The 21,228-nt window shown below is 43.5% G+C and overlaps 2 protein-coding genes across 2 annotated transcripts in view; one reads left to right on the top strand and one right to left on the bottom strand.

Moving 5' to 3' along the window:
* LOC125900392 (calpain-1 catalytic subunit-like) overlaps positions 1–21,228 on the top strand; it is a 70,667-nt gene that overhangs the window by 28,981 nt on the left and 20,458 nt on the right. The window lies entirely within an intron of this gene.
* On the bottom strand, positions 93–4,633 carry LOC125900389 (complement component C1q receptor). Its single transcript, XM_049595349.1, has one exon. It carries the CDS (start codon positions 4,623–4,625, stop codon positions 2,775–2,777), a length of 1,851 nt encoding a protein of 616 aa, XP_049451306.1. The 5' UTR covers positions 4,626–4,633; the 3' UTR covers positions 93–2,774.

The following is a 21,228-nucleotide window of genomic DNA, read 5'->3' as shown; positions in this document are numbered from 1 at the left end:
GTGTTTTTCCAAGTTTGGTGAGGAAAGGGATCTCTATAATGTAAAACAGGAAAACAAATGTATTCATATGTTAGAACAATATATTTATTTTGTTTTTGACTCAAAGCACAACTTAATCATCACATAATATACAGTATATTGATTCCATACTCTGATGTACATGTGTTTATCATTACATCGAAACAGTACTTATATATTGCGTGGAACACCAATATTGAACATGCTCAAAAAAAAAAGCAGATTTAATCATAATCATAAATAAACTCAACAAATGTCCATCATTATAGCCGGTCCTAGTATTACCATGCATTGGTAATGTAAAGACATTTACAACAAAAATCAATGCAGAAAAGGCAATGTGTTGCATTAGAATGCATCAGAATGCAGAAAATTAAGTGTTTGATGCCCAAAATGTTCATCCCCCATTTCAAATGTGCCACCCCACCAATACTGAAACAAACCCTACGCCCTTGTTGCCATGCACTGCTGGTCTGCAGGAGATTTGTCCAGTGACTGATTGGTTTATTTTGGTGTCATGCACAATATGGTCCACTAGGCAACAACCAGATTAGCGTCATGAGCAGTCTAACATACAGCTCCACAAATTCAGTAAGAAAACATACCAAACATGTCATGTCATTTACTGTCAAACAAAAGTCACAATGGTTTCCATGCATTTGCTATGACTCTTGCTGAGACAAAAATCACCTCATTAAAGGGGAAGGCCACCTAAATTAAGGATTCCAATATGTTATTCCTGTGGCCTGTGAAAGTTCAATTAATCTATGTGAACATGATCTTTTCTCTCTCAAAGCCAGAAACCAGAGTAGGAAGTCTCACAGTTGTGATGTCATAGGGAATAAAGTCTGGAGCTGCTCTATACACAGTGAATGGGAGCCTGATTTTGTGGACCCACAGAATGTATTTTTCTTTTTTTATACACAAACAAGCTTTATTCTATTGTAGTGTTCTCAGCTGTGAAACAGAAAATGCACCCATATACTCAAAATATTCCCCCTGAGTGCCCTCAGTGTCATCTAGACCATCTTTCACCATTCACTGTCTGTGGAGCAGCTCCAGACTTCCTATGACATCACAAATCTGAGTTTTACCACTCTAGTTTTTGGATTTCTGAGAGAGTTGTTCATTTTTCCCTATATTTTTGGACTGTCTTAGACCGTAGGAATAACATGAAGGAATTTTTAAAATTTGCACACTTCCCTTTTAATAAGCCAACTTAACATACAACCTTCAGGAGACCAAAACAAATCAGGGCCCCTCAACTCTTTTATTTTTCAAACAAGTGATTCTTTAAGTCACAAAGGAAGAACACAAACTGAAAATTGTCCTCAACACCAAGATCACAAAAAACCAACACATTCTCAGTCTGACTTTGTCACATATCGACGTTTGGCCGTGGGGTTTCCATGTCAGAATATGATATGCAAGGTACCCTGGGTGCGTTGGTTGTTGACTGTTGCTGTCTGTCACATGCATAGTCTTCTTTCAAAATATGCTTCCATTGTCACAGGATATTTACCATTTACCTACAGTCTCTTTCAAAATAAACGCACTACGTCACAAATTGATGTTTTTTTCCTTCAACAAAAACATGTGGTTGGATTTAGGAAAAAAGAACAGGGTTTGGCTTTATAAAGTTACAGGACACAAACACTGCTCTCCAGGGTGAAAGTCAATGTTTGTTGGACACATCCGCCACCCCTCCAACCAATCCTACTCGGACTTTTGCCATCTTAACTTTTGTTCTTGTCCCACCGCATTTCCCCAACACCACGAGCACCGTTGAACTATAACGGCGACCGGCCGCATACCGTGCTGGTGTGTAAGGATGGCCTCTTGTTTGGTGTCTGATGACACAAGTCACTGCCCAAGCACCAGATTTCAACGCCTTTGGAGTGAGACCAGGTTGCAAAAACACATAAACGCTGACAGTTATAAGGTACCATTTCTTAACTGAGCAAATAGGGACCTCCTTAATTGTCAGGTTGCCCACTTAAAGTGTGAGTAAAGTGTCAATCCTTCATGTTGTGCTGCATGTCTATGGGGGAGTTGCAGCTTTCATTTATTGCATATTCATATTGTATGTTATGAACTGTTCTTGTTACCATAAATGATAAAATAGGAGATGAGTTTTCAAATTTTGAATGTTTTTTTGTGGGGTGGGGGCAGACCCCTCTAGCAGATTTGGGCCCCCTAGATGTTGACTCCATGGCTACGGCCCTGCATTTAATCATATTTTCATATTTGTGCAAACTCCATTTTAACAAATAAAATGAAAAAATCAGAAAAGACAACAACGTTCCAGGAGATGATCACAGGTTGAGTGAAGCAACATACATGACTCAAACATTTCTGTTGGTAAAATAACAGAAAAATTAAGCCAGTTGCGACAAGAGAAATTACATAATTAGCTGACTGCTTTTAACATTAAATTACTGACTTTCAACATTACATCCTGGTACAACTTTCTGGGATTATCTGGCACCCTGTCCAGTTCACTACACACCCTTTCACCTTCATTACACACAGCCCCTCACATCCCCTTCAGAATAGCCGTTTGCACCAACACCTATACATATTTACATTTGCTACTTCTTGCCAAACTCGCCATATTTTTTAATTTTTTTAAAACTTTTTTTAAGATTTGTGATTTGATATGTGATCATTTGATAACAACACAGCCTACCACAGAACATAAATTACATAAATAAACATGATAGTCCTTGAAGACAGTCTTCTCCTTCACCATCAGGTCATAGGTCATCAGTCAAGATGGACTCATATAGTTTCTCTAAACGTGGATCCAAACCAGACGACACCCAGCAGTAGCCGTCAGTGGTGGTATTTTTCTTGGCTTCTTTTTTGGAGCGACTGCATCGGATAATTGCAATAGCCAGAGTCACTGTGATCAAAAGCAACAGGGGAATGACTGAACCGAGGACACAGATGATCACCCTGGAATTAACTGTTTTGTCATAACTTGTCACCAGGGAGCTGTTGCTCTGATTATTACCATGCGTGACATTCACCAGGTCTGGACGAGGTGCGTCAGTGTGAGGGGACTGATGTTGGAGCTCGACTGAGGTTCTGGTTAAAGACTCAGTGACGTTTTCTTGCGTTTCCTCCTCAGCTTGGTCATCTGATGTGGCAACTGATGTTTCAGTCATATCTGGAATGCAGGTCAATCCATCTGTGTCCATGTGGAAGCCTTGCAGGCAGGTGCACAAGAAGCTGCCCACAGTATTGACACATTTGAATAGACAGGGATTACTGACACATTCATTCATGTCTGCACATGAGCGGCCATTCTCAGCTAAAGTGAAGCCTTCATTGCAGTAACAAGAGAAGGATCCGATACTGTTTGAGCAGCCGTGCTCACACGTTGTTTGTGTGCACTCATCTATATCATGGCATTTACCGTCAACCATTTTGTAGCCCCCTTTACACGTACATTTGTAACTGCCGTGTGTATTTACACACAAATGATGCTCACAGGCTTTTGACTGGCACTCGTCAATGTCAGAGCAGTTACGTTGGTTTGCATCAAGTATAAACCCGTCTGAGCATTTGCAGAAATACCCAGACTCCCTCATTACACACTGTTGCTCACAGGTGTCAACGCCGCACAAGTCTTTAAACCTGCAAGTGAGTCCATCCTCACCCAGGTCGTAACCTTCTTTGCAAGAGCATTGAACCTCGTCTGCATCCTGGTGGCACAAATGTTTACATCCGCCATTGTTTATTGCACAATTTTGCTTTCCTGCTTTGCAAAACGGACCAGGGACAGTCCACCGATAAATGTCGTCCACCCCATTGCACACAGAGTACTGAGGCCGTTCATCACTACATAAAATAACAGCATTTGTTCCGTGTGGAAATGCTTGCATTTCACTTCTTAGTGGGTCTTCTGAGAAGTGCGTAGTGTAGGTGATTTCTCCAGACCCCAGTAGAGCCAAAGGTTTGCACATTCCCTTAAAATAAAACTTACATGCATAAAAGGCAGGGTTTCTGCAAGCTCCAGCAGTCCATTTCAGTTGACTCTCATCTGATAAAGTGTAGACAACCTTTACACATCTCTCTCCTGTGCATGTGGTGACAGGTTCTTTTTCCCAGTTGGAGTAGCTGGAATCTTCCTCCCCAGATACCCACTTAAACCCAAAGAGAGTGTTGCCAGGCAGCACACAGTCCCCTCTGTGCAGTTTTAATCCAATCCAAAATTTAAACGCTCTGTCCAGACGTTGTCCTTGGATCTGTGAAAGAAGCAAACGAAGCACATCCTCCTCTTCTGTGTCTCTGACTGTCATCAGATAACCTCCATTGTGGTCGCAGTTCTGATGGGCCTCCTCAAAGGTCACCCTGTTCATATGCAGGGTGAAGCAGGCGTTAGAGGTGCACAGCGTCTCATGTTCAGCTCCAGATAAACCCTCAAAGCTGTTGATAAGCTGTAGCAGAAAAATCAACCACATAATTGCCATAGAGATCAACAAATTAGTTGATATCCAGAAGGTCCCTGGGAGATTTTGGGTGAAATGTGAGCAATATGTGGTTCTCCATGCGTAGCCAAAAACAAGTGGTGCGGGGCTGAGACTAACACTCATGCTCATGCATCCTGTTTGGGACACAAACTAAAGACGGAAACCATGTTTAACAGCAGTTATGGGTTCTTTTTTTTCTCCCCCGCTGACCAGTTCCGTTCTGAAATAAAAAAAGACAATGGCAGGCTCCGCAGTGTTTTGACTGCTTCTCCAGATGTCTCCGGCCTCAGTGGGCTAAAGGTATTTAAGCCGACTCCCTTGATTGTGGTGCCTTACAATGCATGAGCATACAGGGGTCAGAGTCTCACCACAACTTGACATTATAAGTGGATGCTGTGGATAGACGCACAATAGCTGCTAGATAGAATAAACTTGCGACCTTTGCCAGCCTGCTGCCATGGAGACTACAGCCCACCTACAGTTTATTTGTAGTAGGGGAGACTGGGGTTCATTGTAACAGTTTTTGGTTTTGATGTCATTACTCAAAAAACCTCTTAAACTAATTGGATTGCATTTCTGTGTAGGTAACTTGCATCTGTGTTCTACTTGTAAACAGCCATCAAATGTTTTTACAAGAAATGTTAGAGTCACAATGTTGATTAAAACACTAGAAGTCAAATGTCACATCTGCCCCGCAGAGGCAGGGGGGGATATAACCACACTAGGGTTGGGATCCGGATCCAATTCTTTTTTGGAACCGGGTCCAAAGTTCCGGCACCGGTTCCATCACATTTGGAGTAACGGTTCCTGCAAAATGGTTCCTAGATTGTTAAAAAAAAAAAAAGAAAAAAAGTCACGTGCATTTCCATTAGAGCGCGGCATGGACTGCATATTTCTGTCCGAACCCGACCGAGCCCGACATTATTTAATTACCAAAGCACTGAGTTTGTGTCACACAGTTGTTATGGTTACAGGTTATTTAACAGACTGGGTGTGCGCCGTGGGTGCTCAGCAGAGAGGGAGACCTCCATGTTTGAGATGGGAGCGGGTGGCGGGAGGTCCGACGCTTCTAGCAAGAGGAGAGGGAGAAATATAACAAAATAAGATAAAATAGGAGACACCTGTCTCCCTCTTTCATTTCAGCGTTTAATCAAGGCGGAGGCTGGTGGCGGGAGGTCTGAGACTTCCAGCGATGCGAGCGGTAGAAACAAACAGCCAATGTGTGTGTGTGTTCTGTTCAGGTGTTGTCACCTAAATAACAGTGGCCAAGCATTAATGCATATTAATAATGCAAGTATTTTTTTATTACATTGCTGTGGTTAATTTGAGGTAATAGTGTTTCTGTAGAAATCAGGGAAATACTTTTTGTTGTTATATATTCTCAGGGAGATGATACAGGCTCTAAATCTGAAATACACACCACACACAAATGAATATAATATAGGAATCGGTAAGAGGAATCAGTAAGGAATCGGACCGTTAAGAAGGAATCGGTAAGGAATCGGAATTGTTAAAATCCTAACGAGTCCCAACCCTAAACCACACACTTAGGCCCAATCCCAATATCCGTACCCCTCACAGGAACGTGCAAATGTATGGGTAGGGCCAAGGGGTGGGGCTAAGGGGGGGTATTGGGATGGGCTCTTAATGTAAAACTGTATAATTTAATCCTATAATGATAGCGATATAAAAACATAACTTTGACAGGTATGACACATCAGGTGGTCTTTTGACAGGCAGAGAGGGATCACTACAGAGTATGAACAGACACCATTTTGATGGTCAAATGTAACACAGCGTTAAAACTGCCCCCAACTTGACCACCCATGACACAAGCTGCCCTGCTGGCTCGGCCCATTCTCATTCCGAATTCATCAAATATTGCAGCTTTGTCAGTTACTTGGGCGTTAGATACTGACGCGCAAAGGCACGTTTCACGGCAGTATAATATGCACCGGGCACCAGTTAACACAGCGGCCACTGACTAAAGTTGTCATATACCACATGCTTTTGTTGCACCAGATAAACATAAATATGAGGTGTTTTATAGACATTTTACGTTTATTTCGAAATAAACTGTATGAATCTAACAGGCAGAAACTGTACATTTTCTGTGAAAAGGGAAGTGTATTTTGACATAATGCATGTAAACAAGGGTAAATTGACAGCGCGTCCTATAGTATCAATAACAGATGCAGGAGGGTACCTAGCGTGACATGAAAGTCCACGGACAAAGCACGGATATTTGACAAATTGGAATGAAAAGACAGAAACGCTGGCCAGAAACGACAAAGCTAATGTGGCGAGGAGGAGTAAGGATAGTAAAGCTAAGGTTGTCAGCAACACCACCCTGGGAATTTCACCCAGTAATACAAGGAAAACCGGTACGTTTACTCAAGAGGCATGAGACATGGTTCCAATTGATAAAAATACACTTTATTAAACAAATTGGGTAAAAACCGTACTAAAAAAAATGTCACGCAGGGAGGGGAAAAGGAAAGTGATCAGCGCTGAGGCCTAGTTGATGGACGGGGCCTAGTGCAGGGGAAGCATCCACCAAAAAAAAAAACCAGAAATCAACTTATATCACCGGACACACGTGGCAGACACACAATCAGTGAAGTAATCCACTCCCAGGAACACAGCAGACAAGACAGAAGGGTGCCAACACCAGATCACCAACACCCCCACCACCGGCCTCAAGCCACTGAAAAGAGGGGAAGATAAAACATATTAATGGGGTTGCAACAAAAACACAAAGCAAAATCTAACAAAATTATAATTAAGGGGCAGGGCACAAACTTAAACTTAACAAAATATATCAACCAGTAACTACCCAATTCGGATTCAAACAAATATAGCCCAAACAAAAAGAAAATAAGGCTAAAGAACAGAAAAACAAAACAATTTCCTAATTGCATCAAGGACCTTTCAAATTAATTCAATTAATTAGAAAATGACTTACACAAACAGATCGAATCAAGTTCAACCCAAACAAAACATACAAATAAACCTATACAAATAACCAAAAATAATGGTGTAAACCCACGCTTTCACACGTGAATTCCATATAAATAGAGAACCATGCCCCGGCATGCGGCCGAGCAACTGCCCACACCGGACGTTGAAACAGTCACCAAGGGTCTATTTTGTTGAAGCAGAGCTACAAAGCGGTTTATAAGACTGCCGCATGGCGCCATGCCATAAAAGCGAAGCCGCAGCAGAGACGCGCTGCAGATGCGGTGGAGGCAAAGCAGCAGACAAAACAGCAGAAGCAGGGGAGACAGCAGCAGCCACAGTGGAGACAAAACAGCAGCGCCCCAATAAGCTGGTTACAGTAATTCCTAATCAAGAAAAATACTATTAGCAATATTAAGTACACTGATGATGACGCAGTGCACGTTATGCTACACATACATACCTTTTTAGCAGCGATGGACACACACACACACACTCACGAGAGGAGGGAAGGAGAGAGGACCCCTGGCAGCCACCAGCATTTACCTGTGACCACACTAGCATTAGTCACCGGACAGCATCAACCATACCGCAGAGAGAGGACACCTACCACAGACACACGCAGCAGCGCATACAGGGGGGGCCGGAGCAGCACACAGGCAGTCGCCCTACAACACAACACCAATGCCTTAAGCACATTGAGAGACACAAACAACCAGCGAGGTGAAGCAGCGTGCAGCCATACCTGTCAGATCAAATGACCCCTGACCCGAAAGTGACGCAGAGGTGACGGAGGCGCAAAGGAAGAACTGGTGGGTGGACTGCCGCTTTTATACTGGCCCACCTCATTAGTGGCCACCAGCGGCGCTCATTATAAACAGTGGCAAATCACAAAGGATAAACACCTCTATGCTGCTACATCCTGCCCCTCCTCCTTGGATCGTCGTCCCGACGATCGACAAATGAATGCTAACACAGTAAGCTACCTCCAAGGTCTAAACAAAGCAGAGACTGCATTGGACACGGAAGTGGGAGGGTTGGCAGCCAGGACCTCTCCAGCTGACCGTGGAAGACGGTGGACATTTGGGTGCTGGCCAGCAGTTTGCCGTGTGGTCCGACGTGGAGCCACCTGGCTGGAACCAGGACAAGGGACTGAATGAGGAGCTGAAGATGTTAACACTCCCAAAGGTGGAACTACTAAAGGGCCAGACCGAAAAGAGTCTGGGTCCGATGGCGGCACTGACAGTTGGAACGTGGCCGCAGCCGGTCTGGCAGAAGGCAAGGCAGAAGTGGCCACAGAAGGCTGCTGGCCAAGCACAAGCGAGTCATACTCAAATGAGCACTCCTCTTCAGAAGGCGGCCCTTCTACAGGTGGCGCGTTGTGGGAAGACGCCTGACCAGGCGAGTCCACTCCAAGGACAGCCTTTAGCATGGTGCGGTGGACCTGTCTGACCTGGGTGTTGTCATCCACTGGCACAATAGTGTACACCGAGCCACCCTCCTTGGGTGCCCTCAACACTTGATACCTCACAGAGCTCCACCTATCTCGGGTCTTATGGGGTCCCCTTGCAGTGAAGTCTCGCAAGAACACCAACTGCCCTTCACTCAGTGGCACATCTCTAACATGCTGGTCATGGGCTCTCCTTCGGCGATCAGCAGCCTGTTGCAAGCATTCCCTAGCACCTTCAAATGCTACCTGCAGTCGAGCTTGATGTTCCCACTCATGAATGGACCCACCAACAGGACTCTCAACTCTACCCAACAGAAAGTCTATTGGCAGTCTGGTTTCCTGACCGAACATTAAGCAGAAGGGAGTCTCTCCTGTGGACTGATGGGGAGTTGTATTATAGCAAAACAGCACATGAGGCAGACACACATGCCAATCCCTTTTTCGGGACACTGGCAGTGTACGAAGCATGTTGTGGAGCGTCCGGTTAAACTGCTCACACTGACCATTTCCTTCTGGGTGGTATGGGGTAGTGCGTGATTTTACAACGCCATACAAATTGCACAACTGCTGAATGAGAGAGCTTTCGAAGTTACGGCCCTGGTTGGAATGCAAACGAGCAGGGACGCCAAACTTGTAGAACCACTCCAACACCAAAACCTGGGGGGACAGCAACTGTGTATTTGCTAAAAACATCTGTCAGGACCAAGACATTTTCTATGCCATTCTGGGCAGGCTCTAGAGTGGTGTAGTCAATGGCAAGGATTTCATTGGGGCGTGAAGCCAACAGATGTCCCATAAAGCCACGAGCCCTTGGGTGGACATCCTTGGCCACTTGACACCTCTCACATGTCTGACACCATTGGGCCACATCAGAGGACATACCAGGCCAGAAGCATCGGGACTGTAGGAGTGCCAGTGTCCGCTCCACTCCCTGGTGCCCATGCTTCTGGTGGACTTGAGTCAAGACCTCGTTAGTCAACACACTAGGCAACAACAGCTGGAACATGGCCTCAGCGCCATCTGGGTGCAATACTTTGCGATACAAGCTGCCATCTTTCTCAAACAGGCGGTCCCACTGCCAAAGCAAAACAAGCGTGGATTGGGACAGCTGTGCCTGCACCTCACGGCTGGGACGACGCTTCTGCTTCCACAACCCAAACAATTCCTGTATAACAGGATCAGCCTGTTGAGAGGCACGAAGCTCAGTGATGGTGTACTGAGGCATGACTGAAATGGAAGCTTGCATGACCTCAGCCTTCCCCAACCCCAAAGCTTGCTGCAACGGCTTGGGCATGGCGGTACCTGGGAGCATAGCCTCTACGTCCTGGGGGCCCGGGGGATGTTGACGAGAAAGAGCGTCCGCATTGGTGTTACTCCGCCCTGACCGATACTTGATCTCGAAATCGAAAGAGGCTAGCTGGGCTGTCCATCTCTGCTCAGTGGCGGCCAATTTAGCAGAGGACAAATGACTGAGGGGATTGTTATCAGTGTACACAACACACTTATTGCCCAGCAGGTACTCCCTAAATTTCTCCGTCATGGCCCACTTAAGGGCCAAGAACTCAAGTTTTCATGGAGCTGTAATTCACCATGTTCCTCTCTGTGGGTCTCAAACCCCGGCTAGCATAGGCTATTGGCCTCAGCTTGCCTGCCTGCACCTGAGAAAGGACTGCTCCCAAGCCACCATGGCTTGCATCCACCTCCAGAATGAACGGGAGGGCTAACGTCTGCGTAGGCTAACACTGGTGTGGTGGTGAGCTTAGCCTTCAGTGCTACAAAGCTCTGCTGGCACTCGTCAGTCCAACACCTGAGAAGCTGCTGGTAGGTCTTTCTACCAGACTTGCCGTTACCACACGCAGCTACAGCTTTATGCAGAGGGGCTGCTAGTTTAGCAAATCCCTCCACAAACCACCAGTAATAACTGGCAAAACCAAGGAAAGAACGCAGCTCAGGGGCAGTGGTGGGAATTGGCCAGTTGGCAACCACTTCAACCTTACTGGGATCGGTGGAGACACCGTTGCCAGAAATCACATGGCCCAAATAGTGTACCTGTTTCTGGGAGAATGAACACTTGCCGAGTTTGGTTTTAAGACCCTCCTGTTGAAGCCGCCCTAGCACCACCTTGAACCTCTCCAGATGCTGTTCCACAGTGGAGGAAAACAGGACAATGTCATCAAGGTATAACAGTAAGGACTGGCGCTGTTGGTCCCTGAAGATGCGTTGCATTAGCCCCTGGAAAGTGCCGGGTGCATTGCAGAGCCCAAAAGGCATTCTGTTCCACTCAAACAAGCCGAATGGTGTACAAAATGCAGTCTTTGAACGGTCTGCCTCAGTGACTGGCACCTGGTTATAACCACTGGCCAAGTCCAGGGTTGAGAACCAGCAAGCACCAGACAACACATCCAGAGACTCCTCTATGTGTGGCAGAGGAAAAGCATCTTTTCGAGTCTTACTGTTGAGCTGTCTATAGTCAACACACAGGCGTATGCTGCCATCTTTCTTCCGTACCAACACAATAGGAGACGCAGAGGGGCTGCTACTCTCCCGAATGACCTGTGATGCAAGCAGCTGGCTGATGTGTTCCTTCACAACCTCATATTCTGAGGGTGGGATGTGCCTATAGCGTTGCCTCACTGGAGTATCATCCACCAAAGGAATGTCATGGGAGATGAGGTGTGTACACCCCAGATCACCATCATGGGCTGAAAAGACAGGAGTATACTGCCTAAGCAATGACCTGCTTACCTGTTCTTACCTGTTCACCTCTATGCTGCTACACTAATATCTGACAAAGATATCAAATGTTAGACAACAGGACAGTCATCTAAAACTAGACAGATAGTTATATTCATATATTCATAGACATTAAAGGTTATGACAGTATGAAGAAAATATTGTAGATGAAAAAAACACATTCATATCTCAAAAATGTGTGCAGGCAGAAGGGGATCATCACAGACCATGTGCATAATAGGTTTCATTTTGTGTCTTGTTTCTGACTGGTGCAATTTGAGATGGTACAATAGCAACATCAACATTTGTTTTCTTTCTTTTTACTTGCACATATCTAAAAAATTAATCTGCAGAGGAATGCCTGAAAGCCCTCCAGGGGCTTGAAAAGTAGCATCCTTCAGACAGTATATTATAGGAAATAGTTACAGCTATGTAAAATCTATTTGTAAGTATCTGTCAATAATGTCAGACATGGCAATAAATAAAATGAAAACATAGTTTTGCATTGTACTTGACAACAATGCATTCCTTAAACACCTATCTGTTACACATTAATGACAGAGGAAGTCATAAAACACCGACACACACTCGCACACATGCACACAGACACACACAAGAATACTTCTTCATGATACATGCAGGTATTCACAAACACAATCATTAACAGAATACAAGCATACACTCATTTGATATGGTTAAGAGTTTTCACAGGTGAAAAGATAAAGGAGAAAATTAGAATTACCACTTTGAAGTTTCACTTCAGTTTACATCCATGTCTGTGAAAACATGGATACTTCACACACATCTTCCCCCGACAGAACAGAAAATCTATACAATCAGCACAGTTTCAAGGTGATCACCCAAGATTAGTGTCACCAATTCAGTATCTGACCAAACATCTCCACACCAGAAAAGTGTTTTTGCAAACCATTATGATGTCACAGTGAACTTGACCTTCCACCTTTTGGATATCAACTACCATGTCATCATTATATCCTATTAGACATTTATGTGAACTTTTGTCATACTTAGCGTATGAATTCTTTAGTAATGACTAAAGACATGTTTTGATGTTTGTGGATGTTTGTGCCAAATTTGAAAAAAAAAAAAATCCCTCACTCTGTTCTTGAGATATCCCATTAACAAGAATGAGCTAGACGAAGTCACAATAACCTTGACCTATGACCAACATAATCCAGTGACTTTATCGATGAGTCCAAGTGGATGTTTTTGCCAAATTTGAGGAAAAGTCCTTGAGGCGTTCTTGAGATATTGTGTTCACAAGTACACAACAGTATAAATGGATGGACAGACAGACGACAGACGGATGGATGGACAGTTAATCAGAAAACATAATGCCTCTGGCCATGGCTATTATCAATGTGGGGGCACAATGAATACAAATAATGGGAACAAAGCAAAAACAAGCAATAATCATAATAGGCCTTTATTAGAATTGTATGACAAAAGGAAATATTGAACTTAGAGAAAAGCGGTCCTTATAGGAAATATTGGTTGGTTAAAAGAAGTTACTTCAGATTTAAAATGCTGTGAAGACAAGTTAAAAAAATATAAAGGTAAGGAATTCCCTATTTTGGACCCTTGGTAGAGTATACTAAACTGAGATTGGGAAGTATGGAAATGAGTGGCTTTGAGGAAACAAGAGCTGTGTGTGGACTAAGTATGACATTGATAATTACATGCAAATATGTCATGAAAAGAAGGCTACCGCTATACTACTGTTTGTATTTTTTGTTCCTATAATCAAAATGAGCTTTGCCCCTCAGGCAAATTGATAGCCGTGCAAACTGCACTAAAACAGTCAAGTCTAAAACAAAGTCAATTTGGGTAAACTTGTGTATCACCTGTGTGTGTGTTTAAGTAGTCCCAATGTACTGTTTTGGATGCCAAGGACATTCAGACAAGATTTCCTGTATTTGTTTAAACACAGGAAGTGCCCCAACCACAATCACAGGAAATAGAGTAAGACATTCCCCCACCCACTGAGCTCATACAAGCAGTTATTTCAAAGAAATCCCTGTTGACAGATTCTCCCATTTCTATCTAATATGATATCACACTTGGATTAAAACCTTGCATGGTCCCAGTTTTTCAGGAATTGCCAGACAAAGTCATTCAAATTGTATATATTGCAGTCTAACTGGAGCCACCACATACAGCAGCAGTAAACAAGATGGATATCAGCTCTGACTCTTTAAGAAGAAACACCAGTCAGGACTCACATAATGGCACTTAGCTGGGCTCAGTTAACACTTATAATGCGCTATATAAGTCACAGGGACCATTTTCTGAGTAACTAGTTCTTTTACTTTTGATACTTTCAGTACATTTTGCTAGTAATTTCACTTGAGTAGGATTTTCAGTGCAGGACTTTTCCTTATATTGGGCTATTTTTCCATTGTTGTATTTCTACTTTTAAGGGCTGAACACATCTTCCACCACTAAATATCTCAGTGTCATCTTAAAGTATATAAGTAAGTCACTAGACTGGTTTGCCTTTCTGTGCTGGCAGCTACTGGCATGGCTCTGGGAACGGCAATGATGGTCTGTCAGTCGGGCCACCACTTTGATCTAGACTGAAATATCTCAACAAGTATTTAAAGGTGTAGGCAGCAATTCTGGAGAATGACTGTTGATATATAAACCCACCACCAAACAAATACACTCCTCCTGTTATGCGGCAGATTTATTGTCTCTGTCTCTCCCACTGCCTTTCTCCTTATACATTGTCTTTCCCCTGTCCTGTATATGAGCATGAACACACACTGTTGCTGACTGGCTAGAATAGTGTTGTGTACTTTGTTTGTTTCTCATTCACAGAGCCAGGGCTGGGTTTAAACCAGATTTAATTAAAAATGACTGTGGTTAGGTTTAGGGACAGGAAACATTGTGAGGACACACCTTAAAATGACTCAGATCTCACATGGCTCTGAACACCGTTCTCATGGGGAAAGTCCTGTATTCTGGGACCCATCCATCATCCCAACCTGCCTCCTTAGCGGACACCTGCCAGCGCATTGGTCACGTGATTGCAGCCTTCCAAAATATGTTGGTTACGCATGAAGAACTGGCTCATGATTACCTGGGATATGTAGGAATTTTGGTTCATTACTTACATAGGAAACAGACAAACAGTGCATGAGAACAGCCTGTAGAGGCTTCAGTTCCCTGTTGGAAAGGGCTGTTTTACAGTTTTTTTTCTTAATGCACAACATAAATCAGAATACCAACTCATAACCCTTTTTTTTAACTTATGACTTGATTTTACCTGAATATGCCCACTAATGCTTAAGAAGTTGAGACATGCCTACCATGCTTTAGTGAATGCCAAATGCCATGGCAAGCCAGTCAAATGATAGTTTTTGCACAAACTTGTTCATTACTCATAGGGATGTTGCTTCAGATCAAAGCAGTTCTAAAGAAAATGTTTCATAGTTATAGTCAGAAGGAGAAATAAAATCAAAACTATCTCAACTAAATGAGACAATAGGTTTTGTTAACCATCCAGTCACAGTCCAGCAGCTCATCTGATGTTCACAGGAAGAAGGACTGCCATACAACAATCAGCTAGCAGGACTGTACCAATCAGCTACAACATAAAAGCAACTGATAAATGACATAACGTTGATCATCTTGTTAGAGTGCAATGATCTGCTGGGAAACTTTGGGTCCTGGCATTAATGTGGATGCCACTTGACATGCACCACCTACCCAAATACTGTTGCAGACCAAATACAGCCCCCCATGGCAACGTCACTCCCTGATTGCAGTGCTCCGCCCAGCAGGACACTGCATTATGCCATGCTGCAAAAACTGCTCAGTAATGGCTTGAGGAATGTGACAAAGAGTCAAGGCATCGACTTGGCCTCCAAGTTTCCCAAATTCCAGTATGTACAAGCATCCATGGGAGTTGCTGGTACCCATGGTGCGGCTTCCTCTGATCACACTTGGTTCTGATCTGTCGAGGGATGGTAACAAGACCTCCGGGGGTGTCCTGTGCGCACCAGGGTGTTGGAGGTGAGTCCTGTGGGTTCCCACACATCCCACGGATGCTCAATCAGATTGGGATCTGGGGAATTTGGAGTACAGGTTGACACCTTGAACTCTTTGGACTCTAGTTTCCCAGCAAAGCGCAGGTGGCGCAGGGTGGCGAACCCCGCGCAGAGCTAGTTTTGAGCAGCGCAACCCGAGGCGCGCTCAGTTTGGTAGTTTGGCAGACCGAGGTGCGCTGAGATGGGTGTGACGGCGCGGCAGGAGGAGATGTCGACAGATCCAGCTTGGCGCAGTGGCCGAAGGTGCGCTAAAAGCTCGCCATCTGAAACCAGGTCTACTGTCAGTGCAGGGGGAGCGCAGCCGGTGTAAGCCGAAGTTTGGCTGACTGGCGGACAGTGTGCACACGTCACCAAAACCTCACAGGCAGGTTTCCAGAATATCAGGCACATTAACGATGCAATAAATAGCCACAAAACCACTATTCAATGCAACTATCTGCAATCAGCACATAAATGTATCTCTATATCGACTGTCCTGTCACATCTGATGTCAGATCAAAGGGGATTGGCACCGTTTGGCACGCGTAATGGAAACCCAACCTGATTTGATTAACACAGCTGCAAACTAATGAGTTCACATCCCTCTCAGCCAACCACAAACAGCCATAGCATCAGATAGGGAGTATATATTCAGCATCTGTCATCTTAGAAAAGTCAAAAGAAAAGAAACAGAGTGAGACTGCGAGGGAGAAGGAGAGAGCGCGCGCACGAGAGAAACGCAACATTGATTTACAATTGTGGTGACCTCCTCCCAGGCTACCTTTGCATCATCAGCCTGTCGAGCGCAGGTGCGCTGCGCCCCCGCCGCGCCCAGTCTGCGAAACTAGAGCCCTTTGTCACATGTTTCAGGCCATTTCTCTGGAGTTTCTTTTGTTCACCTGTCAGTGGTTTTAATCATTTAATTACACGTAGTTCATAAGACACAGAGTTCTTTTGTCAGACTATAATGTAACACACCTGATTTCCAAACAGTAGAAAGCACACCTGTTACAGCATTTTAGGTTTTACAATTTATTCATTTTCATTGGCAATTTATTAACAGCCACTGGATTGTGGGAGCGGTCAATGGCTCACACCAGCATATGGTGACATCCATCCATCCTATACTGGGTGTGACTATAATGAAGAAATGTGTGTTGCTGGAAGCCACCTTTAACCTTTGTCAGCTTTTATAAGTTGGATGCCACTGAGCTGTCCTTGGTATATACTGTTCTGGGTGGGCTCTCACTGAGCTTGAACTTCCTGGGTTGGCAGTCTGTTAGTGGGATAGATCTGGCAAAGGAGTGTGAATCCCCTCCCCTTGTTCTCTGATAACACGTGTGAAGTGTCCCACACCCTGCTTGCATAAAACAAGGGTGAGTGGGACTTGTCTTGACTGGTGAGTGATTCTGCATCAGCTCTTCTCATTGGGCAGGCAGGAGGCTCAGCTTTGATGTGAGCATTACAACTACCAGCCACTACAGGCCAGTGTTACTTAGGGTGCAGCTTGGAGGCCTCATGCAGCTCACCACGCTTTAATTGGTCAAAATTCCAATTTGTCAAATAGCTACTTCTGGAGTTCATGACAAAATATTGCAAAACTATTGACATGGTCTTCTGCATACCTCTTCTGCATATGACTGATCATTTGAGTTCTTGATAGTTGCCTTTCTGTCATCTTGAACCAGTCTGGCCATTCTCCTCTGACCTCTGGCATCAACAAGGCATTTTCACCCAGAGAACTGCTGCTCACTGGATATTTACTCTTTTCAGACCATACTCTGTAAACCCTAGAGATAGTTGTGTGTGAAAATCCCAGTAGATCAGCAGTTTCTGAAATACTCAGACAACCATGCCAGATTTAAAGTAATTTAAATCACCATTCTTCCCCATTCTGATGCTCAGTTTGAACTTCGGCAGGTCGTCTTGACCATGTCTGCATACCTAAATGCATTGAGTTGCTGCCAGGTGATTGGCTATTAGCTATTTCCCGTTAACAAACAGTTTCTTATCAATCTTTCTTATCGCAAACCAGATGGATGGAGTATAGCAGGCAGAGAACAATAAAGACAGGTATGAGCCATACAAGATATACAGAGGAAATTTAAAGACAAATGAACAGATGATTTTGTTTTATTTGTCTGCCACAGATTTGACCCTGAGTGTTTATTATACAACAAAACCAGCTAACAATTAAAGCAAATTAACTTGAAGCACCATTTTCAAAATTATGCACCCCAAACTGCATTTTTTTTAGTTCCTTGTAAAAATGTCTTTTCTTTGACTGTTGCCTGCCAGTGTGGTTCTGATGAAAAGAATAATGAAGACTGATGGCAGCTTTCTATAACACTGAGAGCTGCAGGTAGTCAGGCTAATAATGTGAAAACATGTATTGGTATTATTTGGCATCTGTGCTGACCACAAATTTTAAATGAACTCCTCTTTCTGGCACTGCAGCTGCTCTGCTTGTAACTCCTACATAGTTGAAAAATAAACATGATCAGGCACTTTAACAGTTCACCCCAAACCAAAAATACACTTTTTTATTTGTCTTACCTATGGTGTATTCATCAGTCTAGATTGTTTTGGTCTGAGTTGCCAAGTGTTGGAGATATCAGCCAGAAAGTGGCCCAACATGGCTTGACCACACCATTAAACAACAAAGTCTATTGTTCTCTGTTGCTTGCTGAATAAGTTCAGGGTGCTTTATGTGTGTCTTATTTGCACAGTGACCAGGCATTAAGTTGGAAGACTTCTGTCCGTGATATTGAGAGAGAAAAGGGATAATACTAAGAAATAGAACAATTAAGGAAGAAAAACACACAGGAGAGGCATAGAATTTTGAAATCAAGAGAAGTGGTAGCTTATGAACATCAAGCTATTTAAAAGCAAGACCAGATGCAGACAAAAGGGTTCAGGTCACGGTGATAGTGCATGTGTAGCCTACACATTGTAAAAGATATGTTATCAGACTGCTATAGTGACCTATATTTCCCACACTTCTATTTTATATGGTTGAAAATATAGCCCAATTCACATTAAACAGTACATTTTTCAAGTTTAAGTGTTGATTTTAATTTTTTTTTAAAGATTATTTTTTGGGCTTTTTGCTTTTAATTGACAGGACAGTGTGAAATGGGGAGACAAAGAGAGTGGGGGGATGACATGCAGCAAAAGGTTGTAAGCCGGAATTGAACCTGCGACCGCTGCAGCAAAGCATCGCCTCAGTACATGGGGCACTGGCACTATCCACTACACAACTGACACCCCATTGATTTTAATTATTATCATTATTATTATTTATTTATTATTAATATATATATATATATATATATATATATATATATATATATATATATATTTATATATATACTTTTTTTATATAACTTTTTATTGGAGATTTTCTTTCGACACTTCAAAAAATCACTGGATCAACTAGAAAAAAACTAAGGTAACAATATGCAAGCATCTATATAGATAGTTCCAGCTCTGGCCTTTTGGAGTAAAATCCATCCATCCATCCATTTTCAACCACTTATCCACAGCCAGGTTACGGGGGCAGCAGACTGGGCAAAGTATTCTAGATGCCCTCTTCCCCAGCAATGCTTTCCAGCTCCTCCTGGGGGATCCCGAGGGGTTTCCAGGCCAGATGAGAAATATAATCCCAAGAGTGTTGTGGGTTTGTCCCAGGGCCTCCCACCAGTTGGACATGCCCGTAACACCTCTAACTGGAGGCAGCCAGGAAGCATTCTGATCAGGTACCCGTACCACCTCAGCTGACCCCTTTTTTTTTTTTTTTTTTGAAAGATATTTTTTGGGGCTTTTTAGTCTCTAATGGATAGGACAGACAAGCGTGAAAGGGGGAGAGAGGGAGTGACATGCAGCAAAGGGCCAAAGGCTGGAGTCGAACCCGGGCCGCTGCGGCAACAGCCTTGTACATGGGGCGCCTGCTCTACCACTAAGCCACCAGCGCCCCAGCTGACCACTTTCAATGCGATGGAGCAGTGACTCCACTCTGAGCTCCCTCTGGATGTCCAATCTACTTACCCTATCGCTTCCGGTAGAGAACCGTGACCTCAGATTTAGAGATGTTGACCACTTCACACATGACTGCAAATCCCCCCAGTGCCTGCTGGAGGTCATTGTGTGATGAGGCCAACAGAACCACATCATCTGCAAAAATCAAGAGATTCAGTTCTGAGGTCCCCAAACTGGACCCCTTCCTCCCCTCGTCTGCGCCTTGAGATCCTGTCCATGAATATCACAAACAGAATCAGAGACAAGGAACAACCCTGGCAGAGGCCAACACCCACTGAAAACATGTTTGACTTTGTGTCAAGTAGACAGCTCTCACTTTGGTTATATAAGGACCAGATGGCTAATAACAGCGACCTGGTACCCACAGTAGCCTTCACAAGGCTCCCGTGGAACACAGTCTGAAGCCTTCTCCAAGTCCACAAAACACATGTAGACTGGATGGGCAAACTCCCAGGACCACTCAGCAATCTGACAAACATAATTAGTTTAGTTCAACCAACATGATTTGCTTTGACCTCAAAAAGCTTAATTTAGTTGAACCAACTTAATATTTATCCAAAAGTTGTGATGATGGTGGTCAAATTATTTTATTTAACATATTCTAACTTGTTTATTTTAATTCTCTCCAACTCAAAAACATCAAACATATTTTCTATATTGGCCAACTTCTTCAACTTCTTAATGTAAGTTGTCAACTAATTAAAACACTTTAATCTAACAAACATATTTTTTATGCTGAAAACTTCTTTATTTTAAAAACTTTATCTACAAACCCCATAACCCCATTTTTTATAGTGTATTGACAAAGCTGGTTGCTGGTGGTTGCTCAAACATGATATGATATATGGGTTGATATTAAGTTGTTACTGTTAATGATTAAGCTGTGCAGATCTTACAGCTTGGTTTGGTTTATGATATCATACCACACATACACACACAAAATTATGGATTCATTGTAACCTATAATCAGTTTATTCATTGGTACCAATGAAGTCGGTCAGTGCTAAATCAAAGACATTTGTCAGAGTTACATTTTAACTTACTGGTTGATTTTAGTTTTGTTTTATTAGTGGAAATACAGATACTCAATCAAAGGGTATCAAAATTTCATGTTAAGATAGACGCACCTGACCTTAATCACAGTGTCAAACCTTCTGTAAACGCTGACAGCCAACAGACGGCAACTTTGTGTCTTGACTAATCATTGACAACCACTGTGGAGCTCTGAAGATAACAAACATATAAACAGGCCATAAATATGAACTTCTGCAGCTTGCCGGATCTTTATATGGAAAATAAAACACTCTCCCTCCCTCCCTCTGTCTGTCTTTCTCTCTCATATTGTAGCTTACAGCAGTACATGTTTACACTGCAGGTGACCACAAGTGAGCGCAGGTGCCTTTTGTTCAAAGATAAATGACACATCCTGTCAAGAAAGTCTGAAGAAACAGAAAGTACACTTTGCCCGCCCAGGTTGCCTCAGGTGTTTACAGGCATTATA

The sequence above is a fragment of the Epinephelus fuscoguttatus genome, linkage group LG14 (genome assembly GCF_011397635.1).
Source record: "Epinephelus fuscoguttatus linkage group LG14, E.fuscoguttatus.final_Chr_v1".
Lineage (NCBI taxonomy): Eukaryota > Metazoa > Chordata > Actinopteri > Perciformes > Serranidae > Epinephelus > Epinephelus fuscoguttatus.
Note: the sequence above shows the minus strand (reverse complement) of the source record. Positions and strands in the feature narration are given on the sequence as shown.